The sequence below is a fragment of the Microtus oregoni genome, unplaced genomic scaffold, assembly GCF_018167655.1.
Source record: "Microtus oregoni isolate MIOR12 unplaced genomic scaffold, Mior012 000008F_ref0000371, whole genome shotgun sequence".
Classification (NCBI taxonomy): domain Eukaryota; kingdom Metazoa; phylum Chordata; class Mammalia; order Rodentia; family Cricetidae; genus Microtus; species Microtus oregoni.
Genome location: NW_024543067.1, coordinates 21226751 through 21252633, shown reverse-complemented (window position 1 = coordinate 21252633; position 25883 = coordinate 21226751). Strand labels below are relative to the sequence as shown.

Genomic DNA, 25883 nt, shown 5'->3' with positions numbered 1-25883 from the left:
GAAACTTGTTTTTTTTTTTCTCCTTTTCTCAATAAAAAATTGGAAAAAAAATAAGAATGATCAACAACTCAGGGTTTCTCATTCTTAGTGCTGGGGTTCTTGGTTTATGGATTTGGGGGAAATGTGCCAACTCAACTGACATAACTTTAATAAAATATATTTATACACATATAACTTATATGCATAATATACAATTTATGTTAATAAAAATAAATTATTTCTTGGTGTTTTTTAGATCTTCTTAATGCTACTTTTCCATCTTCCCATCTCTCCTTCTATACTAACATCCCTATTCCTAAGTTAAGCCATCCCCTATTTTCCATTACCCACTACATTTCAGTTGATACCTGTTATAGAAAGTCCCTAAGTAATATAAGCTATTGCTGCTGCTTTTCCTTGCCTCAGACAGATAGAAGTTAAAACCTTATTGATGAAGATACCATACACTTTAGACACAGGACTCAGAATCTAAGCTGGATATGATCTGAAAACATCCTACGTAAGGGCTAACTTTCACTGTACTAGGTAATTTGACAAGGGAAGAAAGAATCAATAGTCCTATCCAACTATGCCACCTTCAAACCTCAACAATGAAGAGCATGGCAAGATAGGCCTAAATGTGCAATAGTGGGGCTTCTAGCTTGGCTGTAATCCACAACTTTCTAAGGGACATAAGGCCTGCTCAACAAGAGGGAAATCCTATCTGGTAATGGTAACCTATACAACTAACAGCACCGGTGAGGTGATGGATCTTAGAACAGAACGCACAACCACCATTATTCATAACTTCATTCTACTAATTTCCCTATACCCATAGATAAGTGTGGCTCCCACCTCTTAGCAAAGATGCTCCCCTATGAAAAGTATGTAGACCGTGACAGAAAAACACAGCTTGTCAGAATGCAAAGATGTCATCACAGGGTGGTCAACCCTAATGCCTACATCTACAGAACAATTCGGGCAACTAAGGCACAGTACTTCCTGGGAAGGAGAGCAGAGAGACTGTCAAATTCAAAGAACTACATAATCTGCTCTGAGATTATCTGTATCTCCTAGAAATGATAGGGAAACTTTACCCATAACGCCTCAACAAAATGTATGCCTAAATAAGACCTGAACAATGACAAAATCAGCAAAAATACCAGTATTAAAGGGGAAATCTCACGGGACCCAATACCTCAACAAAGAACTAAAGGTTACTAAGGACTGCTGAGAGACAGAGAAAGAGTCTGTCCCGAGGATGAGATGAGCCCCTTGGTAGGTTTTCCAGTGTCAAGTGGTCAGCCTTTAAATCATATACATACAGGCAACACTATACATATTTATGAAGTTGTATTTCTGTGTGTGTATGAGAGAGGAGGGGAGGGAGGGAGAGGGAGAAACAATAAAAACTGAATAGAAAAATTCCATAAATTTAAGAAGAAATAAAATAGGCTTGGGGGCATATAAGTGGGGACAGAGGGAGGGAGGGAGGTGAGGAAATGATGTAATTATACGTTAATCTTTAAGTCACTATTATTAAAATAGAAGAAAGAGTGATTGTTAAAACATTTTGATGTGATTCAGTAAATTCTGTGATATACCCTCTTCAATACCTATGCATGGAAGAGTATAAGAAGTTAGATCCATCTAAGCATCCAAGCGCAGGCTGGGTGGGAGAGGATGTACTGCTTGTAATTGCCAAATTTACGTGTGGAACAAAAGAAGAACCACAGAATTACAGGCCAATAAACCTGAATTCAATTTAGAGAATGAAATGAAAAACACATGCAATTGTTCAGATAACAATCCTTGAGGAAATCGTATAGAAATATTTCCCAAACCAAGATCAATGATTCAGCACATACGGAGAGAGAAGGCAGTATTTTAAAAGTATTCCTACCTCAATGAGACAGCACAGAGAAAGGCTGACAGTGGAGATGAATGAACAGAAGATTTAAAACCAGTCCATGCGACTTATCATGTCGTTAGTAGAAATCTGAGCCTTTCTTTCAGATTTAATTTATGACAATTATACAATGGGGGGTGGCTAGAACAGACAGAATCTTTCATGACAAAAGGTACAGTTGTCAGAGAAAATGCAAATCTTCATATTATTTACTTATACTTTGAAACTGCGTTTGTATCTGATCCCAATTTAAGAAAACTATATTGCAAACAGATTAGCTTATTTTTTTCATGGATGATTTATTCTTTACTTCAGTGAATGTATATAATCTTACTTCCTGCTATTGGGTTTACAATTGTTTAAATATATTTAAAGTTCAAAAATGAAAGTTTCCAAACATTAGTCCTCAAGTTAATGCTCACATGGTATCTCTTGATCTTCTATTTGGAAGATACTTGTAGGAAAGCAGGCAAAAAGACTCATGGAAATAAAATCCCATTTCCCCTTTTCCACTTCCTCTTCTTCCCCAAAGGATAGTTCAGGGAGAATCATCTCTTAAAAACCCCTGTCATACAAAACACGAAGTCTCCTGCTGATTGTAAACTCAAAAAGAGCTCTCTGGAATTCTACTGCCACCTAAGAACTTGAGATTACAGACATACGGTCAAAACGGTCAGGTCAACATAGTGATTATGATGTCAGTAAGTTGTTCCTATCATAATGCTGCCTTGAGACTTGGGATAGAAGATGGGGAAAATTTAAAAAAATCAAGTAAATCACAGGAGACTAGAAACTTCTCCAGAAAACTATTCCTCTTTCATATCTGAGGAACTAGTCTATAAAGAAGTCAATAAATTTCAGTTCGTATAACAAATATTAGAAACATATTCATGTACCACTTTCATACCTATATTCCTAATGACACGCTAAGACTGAATATCTAATATCTGTATGTCTTAAGCACTAGAAACAATATAAAATATATAATAAAATATATATTTATGTTACTTAAGCTTCTAGTATTTTCCTGTTAAGTTAAACTTGAAAATCTGACATGGAAAAGAATGCCAAGAGGCCTTTACACTGAAATTGTGGAAGAAATGTGGAGGCATGCAAGTTATTACTTAATAAAATACTTTTTTTATTTTTGAATTCAACTACCATAACTGCAAAATAAATTTGAACATATATATATTACATCCTTTTCTACCAAGGTTATTGTAGGGAGAATTGCATTGAACTTTATTTTTCTCTTTGTTAAACTGTAAATTTAAACCTTCTATATTAAAACATTATCCAATAATTATCAAATATAAATACTAAACTCATTCCTCTAAGCCTTGACTGTCAGAAAAAGACACAGGTTGGGGGAGAGGGTAATGAGAAATGAAAATATTGAAGAAAGGAAGGTCATGAAACTAAAATAAAAATTTAGCAAATATATTAAAGTAGGTCAAAATAACAATAGTTTCAAATCAATAATACTTGAAACACTAAGGAGAGAAACCATGAGTCTTATTATTATCTGCATACTCAAGGGAAATAGGAAGCGTAAAGCTTAACATTAGAAGTGGTATTACATAAATATTTATTAGAATTACACCTATACATAATTCCACTAAAATCTATAAAATCACTTCCTCTACTTGCACCAACCAACATCATCTATGATTTAACTTTTGTTTGCATTTATTTCCTTATTGTGGTTGAGTATTTTGTGGACGCACGTGTCATAGCATTTGGATGGCTTCAGAGGAAAACCTGTAGTGGTCTATTCTCTCTTTCTATCGGGTTGTCAGACTTAAAAGTGAGAACTCTGACCCATTAACCTATCTCACTAGCCCATCATCCCTGACTGTATCCCCTTTATAGCCATCCTCTGCATCTTTCTGTTTGATAACTGCAGTAAGTCTTAGATGCAGGACCTACACATGAAAAGCCCTTAGAGTGTAACTGTCTGTTCCTCTTCTTCATTATGTCCTGGAAGCAGGCAAATATTTCTTTTATCTCAAAATCTCTGTGAATTATTTGCTACAAAATTTAAAAGTAAGACAAAAATACTGACATATTTAAAATGTTGATTGATTTTCAAAAGCTCTCTGAATTACGTAGGAATATGCATGCTCTACTATAAATCTTTCCCTTAAAAACAGTGAAACATGTACACAGATATGACAGGGTGTGTATATAGTTAGGAATCTGTTTAGTTGTAACATTGCATATAAATTTAAACAAAGATAAAAGACACTTTTGTTTAAAATGGCAAGAGCTGAGATGACTGAACTCCAGATACAACACAAACTTAGGTTTGCTACTGAGAAAAGGAATATATCCCCATAAAACGATTTGAAGGAACATGAATTTCTCTTTCTTTGAACTCAGAAATCTTTTATAAACAGACTTTTACTCTTGAACCTATCGCTCCACCAAAACAGGTTTGTAAGAACCACAATAATGAATTTACACATGAATATTCAAATGCAAACATCTTTACCATTTCACACTGTATTTTGTTAGAAGTGGCCAACAGTCAAAATAATAGAAGAATCATAACCACCCCTCGTTTACTATAATGACTTTTGACAACTGGCTAATGATTAATCTGTCTTGCATGTTCATGAATCTCACATGGATGCTGATGTCTGAATTCCTAATTTTTATTGTGTTACATGAGGCTTTCTCTCCCTCCCCCTTTTTTTGAGAAAGTTTTCCTGTTGTTTTATTGTTTCGTACTTTTAGTGAAGTATATAGTTAGTCACAGCAAAAGCATATCTATAACTTCCTTATTAAAAAAATAATGGGACCAGGGAGTCATCTCAGTCATCAAAGTGAGTGTTGGGGGGGAAAATAATGCATTTCTCCATTTCTTCATCTTGATGAAAAGCTTACAGCAGGAGGTCAAATTACTACTCAAGACCAACCTTAAGCTCTGGACTTGTTGTCTTTGTCATATTAGCCACACAGTCCAATTTCTGTCTTTGTTATATAATCTGTACACAAATGATGTCTCTGCTATCTTTTTCATCATTGACATTTCACTCTGCACCCATGATAGTTTTCTTCAGACAGTCACAGCTCTTAAGCACGGGAATTCTGCAATTCAAATGTTCCCAGCTGTGGGGAAGAAAATGGTAGACAAGGGAAGTTGGGAAATGTCATATGACAGTGGGATACCTAAGGAGGCAGAAGGGAAAAAAAAAAAAGGCAGATAAATGGCAAGAGCAAAAAGAACAGGCAAGAATAATTCGATTCACCTGTTTAGGACAGCTGTTGTTGGTGGCCTGTGAAGTATGCCTCTTCCCTTTCTGCGAACCCCACTTTCTCTGCTTCTTCCCAAATTCAGGACTTTGCCTTTTATGGAGCTCACCCTTTCTGTAAAGTTCAGGGATAGCTAATGCCCTAATGCAGACTAATCCTAGATCTCCTCTTGGTTTTGATCAGTAAACTTGGCAGCCAGCACATGCTGGTAAAGAAAGTAATTTTCTTCCAGCTATAGGGCAAAGGAAAATATTGCAGCTGATAGGGAACCAACACCACACAGAGTACAGATAGTGCATCCAAGGGAATGAAGCCAGACAGTGAATGGAAGCAGAGTTGGGAGCTGAGAAAGAGATCTCTGTAGAGGCAAGAGGTTTACAAACTGTGGAGAAGTGTAGGTAGATCTGAGAAGAGTTGGGAATAGATGGGAACAAAATACTTTGTATGAGATTATCAGAGAACTAACAAAAAATGAGAAAAAAATAAGTTTTTTGCTTGCTTAGTCTACCTGGTCGACAGTGTGGAAAATACATAATTTACGACAAACCCCTCCGACACTCAAAGTGGGTCAAATGGCTTCTTGTTGCATGATACCAGGAACCCTGAATGAAAATCTTGAATAAACAGCCCAACTTGTCGCAAGAAAAAAAGGAAAAAAAAATTCTGTCCATTCACTTAATCAAAAAACATTTCAACATACCATCACCAGTGCAGTCATGGAAACATGGAAATAACTAACTCAGAAATTCAAACTCTAAGGAAATGACAAAGAAATGTTAATAGAAAAGTAAATACATGAAAAATAAACAAATACTGTTGGTTAAAGCAGTAGGTGATATAATACTAAATTTCAACTCTTTGTGATGTTGGTCTAACTAACTTTTCATCACTAACTTAGTGTTGAGTTACACTCTCTCCTACCTTTGGTATGAATTTAAAGATAATATACACTATATCTACAATTATCTTGGATGAAATAAGTAAGCTTATAATTCTTTATAAAGTTAATGAATGACAACTGAAAATAACTAGATGTTCATTCTCTTTTTAAACTTTATTATTAAAAATTACATATAAAATTTACCCTTAATTTAGAATAATACTCATATTCTGTAATATTGACATAATTCCTTAACACTGCTACAGAAGATGCAATCTAGAATCACAGTGCATCTACAAATGAGTGATAGAATTTATATTTTTCTTCTCCTTCTGCTAGGAAAGAGGTACTTCTCAAAAGTTCAAATTCCTTCATGTCAAAATTTTTAGAATTGTGTTTTTTAGAACACAACATATGATCTAGTGTTGATGTGCTATTTAAAGGAAATTTAAATTATTATTTTATTATTAATTCTTAGACTTTTGTACATGTAAAACTTAATAGTGCATACATCATTTCCTCAATATGTAGCAAAAGAATGATTGGTATTAATTTAAAATCTTCAATGAAATATAAATAAAGTGTTCTTGCTGTTTCCTGAAAACTCTTTACATGAAGTTCCTGATCATTAATAGCAATGACTACACTTGAAGTCATTAAACTAGAACAAGGTTATTATCCTCTTCAATTTCATCTTGATAACACAGACATGTTTTAGCTGTTAATGCCAAGTCAGAAGTGTTTGCATAAATGTTCCATTGGTGAATGAAGAAAGAAAACACTCTTTATAGCCACCTCAAAAATATTGTTGAAATAAGAGGAAAAGAGTCCCCAGTACAGAAGTGCACAGCATAAACTATTTGAGAGTAACCCGAGTAGTTAAAAGCCTTGATTATTTAATGTTAGAATATTTTAATATTCTTAATAAAGTAACTGAAATAAATGCAGGGTGCTATATTATCATTCAGGGCATGTGTTCAGCTAATGAATAAAACTTAAATAAATTAGAAAACATTAGTAGCCACTTACACCTTTGAATCCAGATGATGTAATCCATTTGTTCCTGAGTGTAGGAACTGGTGCTCTTTACTTTTAGCATAACAATCGCAGCTCATAGAACACAAGGTGACCAAAACAAATGCAGCACTTTACTGTGGGAGACAGATTAGGTCTATTACACGACACCTGGATATCAGATCATTAGTAAGCCACTTAGTTGGCTCTGATATTCAAAATTTCCTCATATACTTTGAGCAAAGAAATAAAATAATATTTCAGTCCCTTTAAAATTCTCTCCCTAAAAATATGCATTTGGCCTACAGAGCTCAAGAGAGAAGCAGGTCAAAACACAAAAGCATAAAGAAGTGAAAAGTATTAGAATCTGGTTATTTAACACCTATAGGTCAAGTCTTAGTATTTAATGAGAAAATCAATAGATTTTTAATAGTGATGTTTAGACTTTTCTGTGAGACTTTGTCTCCTAGAAATGACAGGGAAGCTACATCAATGATACCACAACATTATGTAGCCTAAGCAAGACTTGAACAATGACAATATCAATGTTGTTGATATAGTAATGAGGAAGGGGTAACCTTAGGCGCACCCCCCTTAGTTATCCAGTACAAAGTGGACAGTCCTTCAATTATATACACACAAGCTATACTTAACAGACTCAACAGGTTGTATCTGTGTATGTGTGTGTGTGTGTGTGTGTGCATACATATACACACATGGACCAAAGTGCCCTAAAACTCTTCCAGTGTCTTCTAGGTTAAAATACTTTCATAAGTTTCTATGAAATCTGCCTTATTTCTCTCATTTCCTTGCAACTGCCTGTTGAGCTCACTAGGTGTTACACATAATACTTTGTAATACTGCCTATGAAAATGCAGAATATGGAGCTTTTTAACATTGGGCTACAAAAAGTATTTGAGAAAATATAAAACAATGTTACTCTTCTTAAGTTCTATAATATTTAATTTTTGTAAAATATTTTAATAAGATAATATATCAATGACATTCTTAATGGAATTCTAAAAAATTATTTTAAGGTTTATCAGGTATTTCTAACAATTTAAAACAGATATAAACCATGTTTTGTAATTATTTGGGTTTTTATTTCCTTTTAGGTGTATAGAGACCATCCCTTTGAAATATCACAGAATGCAGAAGTTGAATGTCACCTATAAGGCTAGTCAAAGGGGTGAACTTTGACATTTAGAGGTCTTGTTGACAAGCAATGGAATAATACAGCATGTGAAGATTGGAGTTACCATGGCCCAAAAATCAGGCTGCATAAAAGAAAGAGAAGACTAGAAAATTACTTAAATACAGGACATTAGGAAAATAATCAGAAGTTGTGACAGGGTATACAAAAGCTGTGTACATTGAGGTTGGTTTCAAGTCTTAAAATTTACACCCATGTGGTAGAAAACAGCAGCAATGTAGTTGAAAACACAAGATAAAATGTAGAGAGAAGAGATTAGTTTCTTGTTTATGAGGGTGATATATGAGAACACTAACTGAGAAGAGGGAATGTAACTAGAGATTAAAAAAATGTAGTGGTCTTCCTCTAATGTAATAGCCACAGGAATTCATTATTCAACTAAAACCGAATGCTAATCAAAACCATATTATACAGTTAAGCATTTAACATTCAATCTATTCTTTTCCATGTCAATTTAGGTAACAGTATATATGAAATTACCACCTGTTATCATTATCTTGGTTATTATGTAGCAAAAAGTAATAATTTAATATCTCTATTGCAGTACAAAGAATACCCAGTAAGTTGTACATATTTTAAAAGTGTCAGTAGTAAATTTTGGCATCCATGTGAAACAAATACTGTAATCAGAAATGTTAAAATATTTTTTACCTTGAAAGTCTTCTAAAGTGTCTAAAGTTCCATCTAACCCACCTCCCTAGTCCCTTTACCCTCACCAGTCTGCTGTCACTTGCCTTAGATTTGTGTCTTTTCTCTATAATTTTGTGGAATGGAGTCGTGGAGTTTTCTCTTTTTGTCCTGCTGTGTTCACTCAACATTAATTATGTAGGGATTAATTCATGTTTTACTACTTGTTACATTTCTTCCTTCTTATCATTCTTTTAATCTTTGTGTTTAAGTGGCTGCTTATAAGAGGGGGGCACACAAACTCCAGAGTACACAAGTGTAGGTTGAAAGACAATCTCTGTGCCAATCCTCATTGGCTTCCTTGTTTGAGACAAGGTCATGTGTTGCTTGCTGCTGCATGCCAGCCATCTGGTCCATGGGCTTCTGTAGCTTCTTCAGTCCCTACCTCTCATCTCATTGGAGTTCTGGGATTCTGTGTGCTATTATGCCCAGCTTTTACATTAGTTCTCAGGATAAAAACGCAGATCTTCACGCGTGTAGGGTGTTCACTTCACCCTTTCCCCTCTGAGCCGTCTCCCCAGCCCAGGCCATTCCTGTTTTATTCCAATGGTATTCCATCTATGGACCGCCTAGAGTTTGTTGTCCCTGCTCACATAGGTGGATGTTCAGGTTGCCTCCGGGGTTTGGAATACTTTTGAATTTTTGAATATTCTCTGTGATACTGAAAGGCCAAAAATAAACTTTCAAACTTTCTAAGCCTAAGTTAATTGTTCTCACTTCATTTTTGAGAGATATTTTCAGCAAGTGTGAAATTCTACGCAGTTTTGTTTTACTTGGTTGTTTCCTTTTAGTATTTCAAGGTGTTCTTTATGATTTTTGGCAGCAAACCTTTCTTCCTTTCTGGATTCCCCACTGTGTAAGCTAGCTCCATGTCTGTGTCTAATATATTTTTTCTCTTGACAATTTGTTTACCTAATCTGTTGGGTTTACCTTGGGGATGGTCATCTCTGTGGCATGTGCTAATTTGGGGGTTCTTGGATTTATGAATTTGCATAATTCCTATAAAGTCGTTGGGAAAATGTCGTCTTTTCTTTTCGTTTTTTGCTTGTTTCTCCCTTTAAAACACTTAAAATACATGTATATTATGATCTTGCATATTCTGTTCATCTTAAAATTGTCTGTTCTTGGTGATTCATATGCATATTCATTCTGTTATTGTGACCTAGTTTTTATTCAGTAATACCTAATGTGCTTCTAACCTTAATTTTATTTTTATTTTATTTTCAATCTACCTATTAAAATTTTGATCTTTAGAAGTTCACCTTATAATTCTTAAAAACTATCTTCCACATGTCAGTTTTTTGAGCATAGATAATACAGTTGTAATTGCTTAGTCTTCATATTTCTAATTTTAACACCTATGTCATTTTTGAGATTGGCTTACAAACACTGAAATCTCTTTATGCAGAATTGCTCTTTTGAGTTTATTCCACACTTAAGAATTATGTGCACTACAGAGGAACTATTCGCGTTTGTAACTTGTATGAACTTTAGAGTACAATATCACATGCCTTCCCTATTCACTATTCGCTCTCCACCTTGTATTTAGAGACAAAGTCTCTACCTAGAAATTGCTTATTCTGGTAAACAGGCTGACCAGTAAGCACCCATATGCTCTTGTTTCCACTTTCCTAACTCTGGATTTCAGGTCTATGTTGCCACAATCACATTTTTAAATTGATTTTATTGAGCTATATATTTTTCTCTGCTCCCCTTCCTGCCTCTTCCCTCCGCTTATCTGCCATGGTGCCCATGCTCCCAATTTACTCAGGAGATACTTCCCATGTAGATTAGATCGATATATGTCTCTCTTAGGGTTTTCATTCTTCTCTAGGTTCTCCGGGATTTTAATTTTGGCCAGATTTATTTACTTTATGTTTAAAAAACACTTTTGAGTGAGTACATATGATAATTGTCCTTCTAGGTCTGAGTTACCTCGCTCAAGTTGATGCAAATTTCAAGATGTCATTATTTTTCTCTGCTGGGTTGTACTCCGTTGTGTAAATATACCACATTTTCCTTATCCATTAAAAAAATGGAGTGCTTAACTAAACAGAGATCTCTCAACAGAATAGTCTAAAATTAAGGATATGCTCAACATCTTTAGTCATTAGAGAAATATAAATAAAAATAACTCTGGGAGTCCATCTTATCCCTGTAAAAATGGCCAAGATCAAAAACAGCGATGACAACTTATGCTGGAGAGGTTGTAGGGTAAAGGGAACACTCATGCATTGCTGGTGGGAGTGCAAGCTGGTACAGCCCCTTTGGATATCTGTATGGCAATTTCTCAGAAAATTAGGGGAAAAAGCCTTCCTCAAGACCCAGCAATACCACTTTGGGGTAAATATCCAAAGGATGCTCAATCGTACTACAAGGACATGTGTTCCACTATGTTCATAGCAGCATTGTTTGTCATAGCCAGAATCTGGAAACAACCTAAATGCCACAATCACTTTTTAAGTGAGTGCTAGTCTCAGGATCTCATGCTTATGTGGCCAACAATTAACTGAATGATCAATCTTTGTATCCCCATGCTTGGAAAGTTTTTAATGGATGGCCAACATTATGAGTTTTACCATTTGGGATATTTTATCCCAATAAACACTAAAGAGCTCCATTGTTAAATCTCTTAGAATGATCTGTTACTTTCAGATCTTAAAGAATCATTAAACTGACACACACAGTGCTGCATTCAATGCTGGTTATTTCCTACTTATTGTGGCAGGATAATTTGGGGTACTCTACAGATAACCTGTGAAAACGAGGATTTCCTGTCTGACTGGGGTAAGGGATCATGCACTATTGGCATTGCTTCGTAAGCACCAGTTATTACTTACTCCAATCTACTTGACTGCTTCCTCCCTCCCTGGGTAGAGACTTAATAAGGAGATACAGCAAGTGCAAGGAGAGAAACCTCCTGAGATCATCCACGTTCTCACCCTTTGTAGTTATCGCTTCTCTGGTATATTGACCTGTGTGAGCTCTAAGGCACCTTGGTCTCCCCAAACTTAGCTTCCTTTGTGTCATAGAGGACTGGGTTGGCTGAATCAAGGTTTTTCCTTTGGTCACTTTGCTGAAAACCACTATAGACAGAGTTCACCTAATTTGGTCCCAGCTCCCAGAGATGTCACATTCTCTGCTAAGCATTAAGTTATGTAGAAACACAGTTTCATTTATTTTGTACATTTTGTGAGGTATTTTGTAGTAGAATGGATAAATCAGAAAAAAATGCTATTTCATCTTTGTCCAATAGCCATCCTTAACTCTTTACTCTTACAACAAGCATCGTTATTATCTTTCCTATTCTGTATGTGAGTAACTGGGGAACTAGTTAATAACTCAACTCACTCGAGTTTACAGTGGGTAGTCAAAACATCTAAAACTCTCACACATGTGATACACTGCTCCAAAAGGGAGGCAAGAAAGACATGGAATAAATATTTAACACTGAGGATTTCACAAAGCCAGCTAGAGTTTTACCTTTGTAAGCTGGTTTAGACACAGATCTTCCTTTAAAGAATAATGAAAAATGATATGATTCATGGAAGCTATACACAGTAACACATCATAAGGCCTGAAAATGTTATTTGTTATCTCTTGGTCAGTCACCAACATAGATGCTGTAAAAAAAAAAAAAAATAGTAGTGACAGAATATTAGGCCTGTTGACAAAATTTGAATTGAATATTTACTCTATCATTTTTGAGGCTTCTTCTTCTTCTTCTTCTTCTTCTTCTTCTTCTTCTTCTCTCTCTCTCTCTCTCTCTCTCTCTCAGTTACTTTGTATTACAAATAAATACTTTGATATAGTAAATCTCTCAGAAATTACCAAAACTCATATACTATGACTGGCTATAGCCACACTGATATCCACAGTCTCAGACACACACACTCTCCTAAAGGGTCATAAAATTGACCTTTGATGAGTGTTTTCTTTCATGTTTTCTACAATGGTCAATTCATTCCATCCTAAAATATGATGAAATTTTCATGACCTTCGAGTATCATATTTAACTGTAAGCTATATAGCTACAAACCATTGAGGAATAAGATTTCAATTTATCTACTATGAAATGTAAATTCAGATTACATCTTAGAGAAGTTACAAATGTCTAATGATTAAGAACGATAAAAGACATTTAACATTAAAACTTTATTGATCTGTAAATAATCACTGTTGAATCAAGCAATCAAATCGAGGACCTTCTAATCAATTTTATTCCAGGTAAGATTCTTAGAATAGTCCCTCAAATTCATTATGCATGTTAAATATCTACCTTTATATTGGAGTACAAAAAGTCCTAAATGGATGTGTACCCAACATTCCTTACAGGGAACCTGGAAATTATTTTTTCTGAACTGACTTAGGAACCCAGGTTCCAGACATAGCCTCCCTGATTTCAGTCTAGGCTTCTCACCCAAATATTTCCTTTCAATGTGTCTCTGTCAAGATCCTTACTCTCTCTCTGTGACTAACTCCTCACTGCATAGGGGAGAAAGCTGTGCTTATGCACAAGACTAGAGTGATGATGAAATATTTAAACACTTAGGGTTTCAGCATTCAATCTTGTTACTTAACATTGTTTTTATGGTTAAATTTAAACATCTAAAGAAATCTGAGGTCTTCCCATTTTGCTAATTATCTAGATGTCTTTCTAGTTCAATTAGAATGGCAAGAGATGTCTGTTTCTGCACTTCTAGTCCTGAGAGTGACTTCAGGAAGTAAAACTCCCCCAACTCTCACTCTCAGGGATGCCCGACTGCTAACCTGGCTTCTTTCTGTGCTGTCATTAAAGACGTGTGCTATTGATGAACAATGAATATCACATACCTATTACAAGCAAACTCTCCTCTAGTAATCCTAAATTGCCCACAGAGTGAACAGCTATCCTTAGTCTTATAAAGAAGCAAAGCAGTCAGTGATATAAAAAAGGTTGTTGCAGTATTAATAATATTCAATCTACAAAAAGGTTTTACCGGCAACTGGCAATGTTCTGAACTGTTTAAGTATGTTCTCAATGATATACAAGCAGTTGGTCATTCATTATTTTCTGTGGCCTACTTGCAACTCTCTCATTTAACTGATGGTGATTAAGGGGAGAGGAAGACATTTGGCTTCTCATAACATTTCCCAACCTGTAATACAGATTCTGAAAATTCCTGAAAAAAAAAAAAGAGTTAGTTTTCTCAAGACACTAAGTAGAGAAACCAATAGGCCCATGAGAAGAACCAGGAAGCAAATATTTAGAGAAGGAATGAATGAACAAAATATAGATACCGAATCAAAGACAAATATCAATCATTACAAATCATTAACACAGAACAGTGATTTAATCCTGACAAGTTCCCACAGAAAAACTCTTCCAGTGATATCCACTGAGCTTGATTATATCAGTCATGTGCTAAGGCTTGTGCCTGTCTTTCCCTCATGTCACATTAAGGACACACAATCTGAAGACATGAAATGCCATTCATTATGGTATCCAGTTTTCCCTCAAAGAGAAAGGTTTATTCTACCTTCTCTTGGGTGTAGCTGAAACAAATACTAGAAAATCTATCCCATTAAATAATTTATATACTTTCAATAATCTCTCCTGAGAATACACACACACACACACACACACATACACACACACACACTTACTCGACTAAAACACATTTTTAAAACATGAATGACATTTGTGAGTAGGTTATGTTTTAATTAAATTTCAGTACTCCCTAATGTGTTAGTGAATGTCTTCCTATTCATAACTTTCTTACCTATAATAATCTTTCATATAAGGCATCTTACAATTTTTAAAGTAAAAGACTTCTGAAGTTTCTATTTAAATAAATTGGTTTCATAGTCTTGTGATTAACTTCTTAAATATCTTAAAAACAATAGGCATAAACTATATCTCAAAACTTGTTTTTATTGGAAAATAGTTATTTACTATGATCCTAATAAATATTAAGAGAATAATAAAAGTAGATATTAAGTGACTAAAAAATCTTTCTGTACTTTTAAAATTGGATTTTTGCTATGAACAATATAATAGGCATCATCTAATTAAATTTATCCTGCCTCTACTCTAAGACCATGAGTCATTTTGGTCTTAAGGAAACTGAAGACAAATAGATTTTGAACTTTCCACAACAAAAAAGAATAATACATAAAGTTGTGCTACATCACAACATTTTTATCATAGTGCTAAGCTCAGCACACATTTTTACCCCAAAGAAATGTCAATTTCCTTCTGAGTTCAAGAAATATGTAAATCTTGGTTTCAAGTGACTGCCATTCAAGCCAGGTGAAAATCATAAATCATAAGCTATGTGTTCACTGGCTTCTTCAAAAAACTGATTATCTATGAGTCATTTGGCGTCATCTGATTCCACCTAATTTCTTTGATTTTAAACCAAGTTCTAAACTATGTGAATCCTTAGTAGACAGCTCAATTGTGCCCTCTAGCCTCTTTTAATATAGTGCACCCAGAGGTCACATTTAATCGAAATCGCTATGTGGCTCACCAAGCTGTGCAAAAATGCACATACAAAAAAGCAGTGAGTCAGCAGAGTTGGTGGAGAAATACCACGACAGAGCAGTCACTCAGAGCACTAAATGACAGGAAGCATCAATCAAGGATGGTTTCGTGAATGATCTCAAAGATCTATAAATAACTTTCCTTAGCTAAAACAAGATAAGAGACGTTTTGTTTCTTAGATATTACTTACATAACTACTTGGCATTTATGATTTTTACCTGAAATTTCCTCTTGATTATATTATCTGAATACTTCATGAAACCAATGCAACCTATTTCTCACAGTCAAAATAAAATAGGTGGTGAGAAAGATAAACTAGCACTCAGAAGATGTTTTAAAATGATCTTCCTCTCAGTAGGTAAAATGAAAGTAAATTATGCTTAAGCAGACAGGTGATAGTAAGAGACAGACCAACCAATAATATTTGAGATGATACATAATAGATGATAGATAGGTAGATAGACAGACAGGTGATAGGTGATAGATAGATCAACTTTGAGAAGCATCCTCAAAAAGGCTTAGACAACCTATTTTATCTTTTTGTAAAATAACATTGTCATGTTTCTCATACTTAATTTTTAAACTTTTTTATCTTGGCAAAAGTCTGATTTAAACTTATTTTAAACTGGCATCATCTGATCTAGGGAGAGAGAGTTAATTCACTGAAAATGAGGTACCCTTTGTTGCTAGAGACAGTAATGGAGTTTGATGTAAGTTGAAACCATGCATAGCCCACCCAAGTCACAGATTTTAGGGAAAAAAAAGTGAAACATCTATTTTTTGTAAACTAATTTGTTCCCAAATTTAGTAGTAAGTATGGTCAGGACAATTGTCTATATTCTGTCAATTATGTTTTAAATAAACACTGATTGGCCAGTAGCCAGGCAGGAAGTATAGGTGGGACAACCAGACAGGAAATAGAGGCAGGTCAAGAACAGGAGAATTCAGACAAGAGGGAAGCTCCCTCCGTAGTCCTGTCCAGACACAGAAGAAGCAAGATGTGACTATGAAGGTGAAAAAGGTACTGAGCCATGTGGCTAACATGTAAGAATAATGGGTTAATATACATTATAAGAGTTAATAAGAAGCCTGAGCTATTGGGCCAATTAGTTTATAACTAACGTAGACCTCTGTGTGATTTCTTTGGGACTTAAGGACTACGGGAACCTGGAAGGACAGATACCCAGACAATTAAGTAGATATGTACCACCCTGACATTTCATGATTATATATACCACGTATTCTGAAGCACAAACTAAGTACTGTAAATTTGGAAACGACTTTTCTGTTAGTTTGGGTTGCTTTGATTTTTATTTTGTTTATCTGTTTTTGTATTCTCTCTTTGCTTTGGGAAATTCCCTAAAAGAGCAACATAAGAGAGGGATTTATTTGGGTTCACAGCTGGAGAGCACAATTTCCCTGCAGAAGAGAAGTCATGGCGGCAGGATCTTGTGACAACTGGTACTCAGAGCTTCCATTACCCTTTCGATGTAGTCCATATGTAGGTAATCATGGTAATCTAGAAAAATCCCTCACTGACATATCCAGAGGTTTGTCTCCAAGGTGATTTTAGAGCTGACCAAATCCGCAAAGGCAACAAATCACTATCCCCATCATTATGCACAGTTTAGTTTAATACACACTCCTTTGGAGGTGCCAGTGAAGGAATTACTAGCCCATGATCAAGGTAATGAGTGACAATACAAGAGCCAATGCCACCATTCTGTGACATCTACACCATGCTCCAGTATACCCCTTCAGGGATCATGTTGTCATTCTCAAGTCTACATAAAAAGTGATTTTATTAGCTCCCTCTGTCATTGTAGAAAAGCTCCTTTTTCCTGTTCATTTTTGTAACTTAATATTCAAAGTTTGAATACAACTGGTCTATGAATTGACTCTTAGTCCTATGTTTAGAGGGGAAGCACTTGGTCCTCAATTGACCAAAGGTGCACAGGCCCTTTGAATTATAAATAACTATTTTTCATGATCTTCTACTAGGAACAGATTTCAGCAAACTCTGCCTTGTAATAGAAGGTGTAAGCTGAACTTGACATTCTATGATAGTAACAGATGACAAGACAAAATGTGAGAATCACATTCTTGAGCTAAACTGTCTAAGAAAAAAATCACAGGAATAAAATGTACTGATGTTAGTGTGATTGATTTTCAGTACATTATATTACAAAAACAGAAAAGATATTTAAATGAAACCTTTCAGACTGGCTGACATGTTATAACCTGATAGACTATTATATAATTTGTTGCCATCATGTCCAAGTCCTCTGCATCAATGCTGATTTACAACTAGTAATAATGATAAAGAGTATTGTGATTAACCATGCAAGAAAATGGTTCCAATAATGTACATGAATATATGCATAGGATATACAGTATTCATTCAATCATCAAAACAAGTTATAAAGGAAATAGTATCCTCATCTCTCAGATATGTGAGCTACAACTTCCAGAGACTGATGAGTACTCCAACAGACACAGTGAGATAGAAGCTAGGAAATCTAGTCTCAGGATGTGTGTTCTTCATAAGTACATTACTCCACAAAAGGCAATGTAATAGACATAATTACATCCACAGATACTGAAATAAACTGTAGTGGAAACTAATGAGAAAAGGAACTTTTACAATTAAAATTCACAGGCAATGGGGTCAGAAAATTCCCAAAGGAACATGAGGAAATTAGTCTTTCTCTTCCAACATTTAATAAATCCAACACATGGAGTCTAATATTTCGTGGATAATCATTTTGGCCTGAAAATATTCTGAGCCATTTAGAAATCTTCAGAACATGTACATTGTGAGTAGCTGCAGAGGGTCTCAAAATGAAATAAATTCACATGTAATAGCACTAATCAAAATTTAGAAAAATTACTAGTAATCTGAACAAGTTCATTAAGATTTTCTACTTAGCAACTGCATATCCTGAATGAGAAATAGTAGAAACTTCAATACATCACTTTTAACATGACTTTAAAGGAAACAAAACAGCTGTTGAATCTAACTTGATCTTTATTTTCTGGAAGGGTCTGAAAAAGAAAATCCAGCTGGACGGGGACCTGTAAGTCTCAGTGCACTTTGCTAGGTGGTGTCAGGACAAGTATATCTCCTGTGTCTGTATACCTTCCAAAAGGATTCCTAAAGGACTCTAGATTTGGGCAAAATCTATCTAGGCAACTTCCAGAGAGAACGTCAGTGGCATAGTGGAACACAGCAAGAAGCAGGGGAGCCCTAGACTGCTAACTCCTGGCCCTCTGGTTATAGATTTTGGCCCTCTGAAGCATGTGGAGTGTCTCGTTCAGCCTACAATCCCACAGCAGATACACACATTTATGAATTAGTCACAGGGACGCTGTTACAGGTCAGTCATCAGCTGCTCTGACACAGACGTATAGAATGCTGAGGGTAGAGGTTAGCTGAAGACAAGTTTTTACGAGCAAACAAAATTATGAGTCTTGAACATTCAAGCAAATAGAAACCAAGAAATAAGAATGAAGCATCTCAACATACAGAACTTTAAATCTATAAAACAGAAGTACCTTTATCTTTTAAAGCATTTCATAATCAATTATTGGCAATTTCCAATGCAGTGCACAGTTACCCAAATCAAAGCTTTACTATTTAGATAGATCAGATAAGCCTGAGAACTCTGATCAGATAACAACCAGTTATATAAACAAACTAGAAGAAAATTTAAGAAATAGTTACACTCACAATGCATAACACTTTTAATAAATGATCCATATGGGTCATATGGATCATAGAATCTTATTTCTTTGATTTAAGGAAATCAAACTTTGCCTTAACAAGATCATTTTTCCCCCAAAATGATAACCATCATCTTCCACATTGCTGTGTGCACCATTCAATCTTACAAGGTTTTACCATAAAGCTGCCTCTCAATGTTTTCCCTCTTAACAAACATGTATCATTGTTTAAAAATCAAACTAAAAATGCTCATATATATGGAATGCTATAAAAGTTGATAAGTTATTGCCATCAAGAACTACAATTTATTTCAAATTTTAGAACAAAAAAATGTGTGTACCCCAAAAATAAGCCCCAGAATCATGAAAATCTCAAGTTCCTAGTAATGACATTAAGGATGAAATATTTTCAAAACTGTAGGAATTAAATCACAATTTCTTGTTAATAATTTACCTCAGGTGTAGAGTGTCATCCAGTGACAGCAGTCTTTGATTTTCAGTAAATATTAGTCATGCTACTGCTTTGTAAGTTGGTGACTTGGACTATGACCACTTCAAGGCTATAGAGAGACCTTGGCAGAAAAATGTTCACTTACAACTTAAGGAGGGGTTGAGAAATGCAGGGGATCTATCCATAGTACTATCTTAGATAGTATCTGTTTCTTGATTTAATAGATACTTTATTTGCTTATTCAAAAACTCAAAAATATCCATTTCTCACCAACTTTCATAAGAATATCTAAAAATTTCTAGCATCCATTCTGAAAGTGGAACACTCTAAATGTTTATTTAAAAAAAAATAACCAAACAGGAAAGAGTTAACATGAATACCTCTATCCAACCCCTCCTTCGGGGAAAAAATACAGGCTTTTTAACTTTAAGTCATGGCAAAACTACGGAACAATCACAAATTAAGTTCTGCAATGTATAAGTCACTTCAGTCTTAGCATAAAGCATAAAAACCATCTCTCCACAGCTCTGGTCCCACTTAATAACTTAGTGTGTTTACCAGAAAAAAAATCAGGATACAAATCAGAATCCTATGAGTCTCAAGGATGATGAATGCTATTATTGCTTTTCTCTTTTTTTTTAAAGAAAAGATTGTCTTTGAATCAATGAAATAAAGCAATCTCAGTGTGTATGTTTTGCAACCAAGACTATAGAACACAATTTCTTTTTTCCTGGAAATGAAATAATGGACTATTCTTCCCTTTCCTGTTAGAAAAAACAATATCTAGAAGAAATAGCTAGAAAACTTTCAACGGTCGTAATCACTAGTCAAAAAATGCCCTATTATCTTGTATAACATTTTGATTTTAATAACAGCTATTTATATTATATGTTTACTATCAGCTATAGTAATATATATATATATACATACATACATTCATACATATGTACACACACATATGCTTAGACATTCAACTAAAGCCATACTAAATAGCTTACAAAGCTACATACAAATAATACAAACTGTGAAACACAATCTCCTATAAATCATTAGAAAATTCCCTTTGTGGTAAGTAAGCTTGCTAAGGTCTCAGAGGGCACACGACTCTTTAGTGCCAACTAAATCTTTGCATTGTGCAATAAACATGGCTGGAATAACTTAAATATTCCCCCTCCAACGGGAGAGTAGCTCTGTGAACTGCCCTTCACATAAATCTTGAGAGACAGATGGAGATATTTGAAATTCAATATGAAATCATTTTTACAGAAGTATCTCAACCTCTTTCAGGTAACAATATCTGGTTGAATAGACAAAGCTTCCAATAAAAGGAAATACATTCTAATCTATATTTAGTCTGCTCAAACAAACCTAACAATCATCAAAACACTGATGTCATTCAATCTTGTAAATGTAAGTTAGAGTTTCCCAAAGCAGGTAGCTATCCGCCCAGCTCAAATTCCCACAGGAAACAAGATACCAGCCAGCACTTACTCTAACTGCCTTCCCTCTTACCCCATCCTCACAATCTCCTTTACCACCACGTAGGAACATCCCTTTCTGTATATAACATTATAAACAACAAATTCCATTTTCATTCCTTCAGCTTTTGAATCAATCACTCCTTTATTTCAATCAAATTATCCCTTGGTTTAAAAGTTAATACAAAACTCATAGTAGCATGCAGTTCCAAAAGTTCAAATTTGCTATCAAGAAAAGTCTGAATCTTTCTCTCCGTTGCTGTTTTTAAGTAGAAAAATCAAGCGGTGGGCTTCAAAGGGTTAAATTATTTTGGTTTTTAAATTGCTCCTTTGAAACATATTCCTACTTAACATCTGCAAACTTCCTTAATTCCTGTGATGATGGCTCTTACTCTTTCAACTATGCTGCTTCAGCTCCATGAAATGAAGGCCAAAGGACAGTTCCTAGAAGACTCTGCCTGCACATGCACACATGGCACTTATTATGAACACTTTGCTTATAAATCGGTTGCATGAAACATGTTCAAGCCCTGTGCAACAGGTCCTGCTATTGTGTAAACACAAGCTCCTGACACAACAGGACGCTTCAGGACAGTAACCCAACTATCACACCAATCAGTGCAGTTTCAAGCCTAATTCTTTTGAGATATATGAAGCCATGATAGCTAATTAAGAGAAGTTTGTTCTACCCAGACCTTCCCACAGTCTCAACCTTATGTGTAAGGCTAATGGAAGGAACTGTGTCAGAGCTCAGGTGTGCACGCCGTTCATTGATTTACTGCACATGACTGGCTTTAGTGCTCAGTTGATGACAGGAAGTGCACTTTAGCAAAGGTCTGACAACTCCTTATCCTTAAGTTCCCTATTGTTTCTACTGTCTGTTCCCAAAATAACCACAGTCTAACAAATGTCAATCTAAGACATCTAGGCTTTGTCATGTCAGTGTGAAATCAAATTAAAAACACACCTCCCGAACTATTAGATGGGGCCACGTTTATTTTCAGTCCCCTGGGAAGGGAGAGAGAAGGCACTTAAGGCAATGGTTTTCATGTGCTCTCGACAGTTAGATCTAGTTACAAGTGTATTAAGTTATGTCTAATAGAAAGACACTGTCTGCCCGAGTGTTTTATCACAAAGTGGTGTTATTAAGCATATCAAGTATTCCCATGTTCTCCTTGAAATCTTTGATTTTTATCCTCCCTTTGTTAGGCACAGACCACAAGAAGAAATGTTGCAGGAACAATACCCAGGCGGCACATGATGCCAGCCATCAAGGCTGCTTCCTTAGCTCTGGATCCAGCAAAAACTCAAGCTTTCTTATAAAACTACACGCTTGCTCTAGATAGAGCTTTGCCTCTTCCCTGGCTAAGCAGTACCAGCTAGCTACAATGAGTCTCTGAGCGTGCAGCATCGTGCTTTGTGCAGCTGGGGATAACGGATTGTCGGTCTCCAGGCATCCATCACCTACAACACTGGCAAACTCAACATGGGTTTCGGTGGCTGGCTGTAAAGGAAACAATGTGCTCCGAGCTACAAGGACCCGCGAGTGAAGGAAAGGTTCCAGTGAGCAGTCAGGCGAGGGGTGAGGAAGAAAGCACTGTAGTCTTACCTCCACATTGAAATACTGCTCCGTTCCGCAGACCGTAGCCCATAAAATCCAAAGCAAGGTTTGCAAGAAAAACACCCCTGAACGATGCACGAAATCCAACCTTCTTCCAGTGCTGAAGGCGAGTAAGATCATAGTGAACTGTGCCTCCACGGATGGACGAGCTCCCCTGCGTTTTTCTCCCTCTTTCCCAATGTCCACTCCCTCGTTTCCTTTCAAAAAAAAGTCCTCGGGTGGGTAGGGAGCTTGCAGGTTCACCCACCCTTCCAGAAGAGGAGATCAGTGCGGGGACTCGGCAGCCGGGGAGGAGCTGAGGAAAGGCAGGGTCAGCGGTGGCGAGCGTTCACCATCCTCTCCCTGCTGTCGCCCGGAACGTGGCGCCCAAGTTCAGCCGCGGTTCCCGACTCCCAGCGCCGCCGAGTCGCAGCCGCCGCCTCCAGCCCTTGCGTCCTCCGCCTCCTCCACCTCCTACGCCGCCGGTGCCCCCAGTTTCTGCGGGAAGGGCCTCCGCCGCTCCCAGCTCACTCTGCTTCTCCTTCCCTCCTCTCCGCTCCCCCTCCAGAATGTTCACCCGTAATCTACATAACTCCTCCTTCTCGGGGTCTGCGATGCTCTCGGGGCCCCGCGCGTGCACACTCTCCAACCACACGCGCGCGCACGCTCCGTCCTATGCACACACACACACACACACACACACACACACACACACACACACACACGAGTATACAAGGCCCGAAACACACGCAGGCGCGCTTCTTAAAGGAGACGGTTCGTAAAGGCTGCCTCTTGGCTACCTTGTGGAGCCCCGGCTTAGGTACCTGGCCTTTTGCAGGGCTCTAGTTGGTGATGAACTCTTTTTCCTCATTGCCTGCCCTCATCCAGAAAGTCGAGTCACACCTAGGATTCCCCCGAAGGAATCTATTCCTGCATCTCCCCTATACCCGCCCCCCTGCCTTCCCATCTGAAAACAAGTGCTCCCCTCCCCAACCAGTGCTTGGGTGGGGCTTGGGCTGTGGACCCTGTAAGAAGCTGAGGAGCAGCCCAGGCCTGATCTTGAAGAGTATTTGGCATCTTAGTTAGAGGTATTCAAAAAGAACCCTGGTGCTGGAAATCAGAACAACACTCAGGTTCCTGTGAGTTGCTTGATGGTGTAGACCAGGAACCCGGGCTGACCAAGTTTGTAAGATGGAGATGGCAAACCTGCCATTAAAACTTTATTAGGGTCCCCTAATCCTGTGGTCTGCTATCTCCCAGGATCCTTTTATTCTGCCTAATAGAATGGGAAATCAGCACAGGATTTCAGTTAGGAGACCAGTCAAATACAGAATCGGCATGAAAGTGCCCCCTTCAAAGGGGTGGTGAACGCGCTGTAAACGCTGGGACTCCAAACACAGGATCATTAACACATCTGAGAAAAGAGGTGAGGGCAGTAGGGAGGAGGCAGCTGCGGAGCAAAGGTGAGAGCCCAGGAAATAGGAGGCAGCTCCCCCACCCCGGGGGGTGAACAGCTGACAAGGGCGGGAGCAAGATGCTGAGAACAGTTCAGAGGGAGGCAGGAAGAGTCTGGAAGGAGCCCAAAAAGCTACAAGAGCTGGAGGGAGGCTGCTGGCATGCCAGGCTGGTAGACAGGGCCAAGGGGACTTCAGGAGGGGGTGCAGAAAGGTATCTGAACCAAGGCAACGTGAAGCAGCGGACAGGGGAGGCAGCAGCTACCAGCCCTTGGCAGGTGACTTTTGACTGAAGAGAAAGGGGGAAGGGAACAAGGCAGGCATCTGTTTGGGGGCAAGGCCAATAAATGTGCTTCTCCTTGGCAGCCAGTAGAGGGAAAGAGGAGCCCATGGGAGAGATAGGCAGCCAGAGCAGTGGGGAGCAGTGTTCCAGGTACCTGACAGCTGCCTAGGCAAAATGGAAGAGAGAAGTGACAAGATGAATTTCATGGTCAGCCAGTAAAGCAAGGAGCCGAACACAAGAGGTCACAGTTAGTAAACAGATGGAAAATGTTAAAAAAAAATAGTTTGCCAAGCATTGTGTTGGACAGAAATAATTTGTATATGACATCTGGTGGGTGGAAGACGGGCTGAAGGCTAAAAGTTTCCTGCTATCGTTTTAATAGAACCTGTGGGAAATATTTCACCACGTGAGTTGATACGCAGAGAACACTTTGTGACTTTCTACCGTGCGTGTGTATGTGTGTGTGTGTGTGTGTGTGATAAAGACATATAAAAAAACTACATCACATATTGCATTCTGTTAAAATTTGAAGACTGTTTCCAGTCATAGTGTTTCATTTTATTTTCACAACATCCTTAAGGTGGGTGGGCGGCTGGGTCTTGCTGGTCTCCAGCCCAGCTGAAAAAGAAAATCCTAGAACTCCAAGTTCCTGAGAGACCTTCTCAAGGAGTCAAAGTTGTGAGCAATAGAGGAGGGCACCTGGTATTCTTCTTAGCCATCTGTGTGCCACGACTGACATCACTCACACATGTGTACACACATGTGCACAAATACAGAATTATTTTACATGCCCATTCTATCTAACAAGATGCAAAGATGATGACAAAACCCGTTTTGAGATCTTCCTTGTCATCTAGCTTCTACTGAATCACCGAAACACATTCACAAGAGAACAACGTGAAGAAAGAGCTCTAAATTCCGAAGGCCTTACTAAATGAGCCAGAATATGAGAAGACTGTTATCAAGAAAGTGAAAGAGAAGGTGCAGCTTGCTAGGTAAAAAGCAAGGAGGCGTTTCTCTAAAGAGACTTGGAAAGGAGAAAGAGATGGATGGTGACTTACAGAAGTAAGTGAAGGTGAGCTTGCAATGATGTATTAAGGGAAGAAATCAAATACAAGAGATAAAATTACTACATATCTATAGAAGGGCATTTTTAAAATTATTCGTGAGATTATCCATGGGTACAATTGCTTATAAAGAGATAATAAGGGGCTGGAGAGATGGCTCAGAGGTTAAGGGCATTGCCTGCTCTTCCAAAGGTCTTGAGTTCAATTCCCAGCAACCATATGGTGGCTCACAACCGTCTGTAATGGGGTCTGGTGCCCTCTTCTGGCCTGCAGGCATACACACAGACAGAATATTGTATACATGATAGATAGATAGATAGATAGATAGATAGATAGATAGATAGATAAAAAAAGAGATAAT

General features: G+C 37.2%; 1 protein-coding gene across 1 annotated transcript in view; it reads right to left on the bottom strand.

Moving 5' to 3' along the window:
• The window catches only part of Mmp16 (matrix metallopeptidase 16), a 193915-nt gene extending 170537 nt beyond the window's left edge, over nucleotides 1–23378 (bottom strand). Inside the window, exon 1 of the mRNA XM_041657221.1 lies at nucleotides 22728–23378. Within this exon, the coding sequence (XP_041513155.1) occupies nucleotides 22728–22859 (132 nt within the window). The 5' untranslated portion in view covers nucleotides 22860–23378. The remainder of the gene's footprint in view (nucleotides 1–22727) is intronic.
• Nucleotides 23379–25883: the final 2505 nt, after the last annotated feature.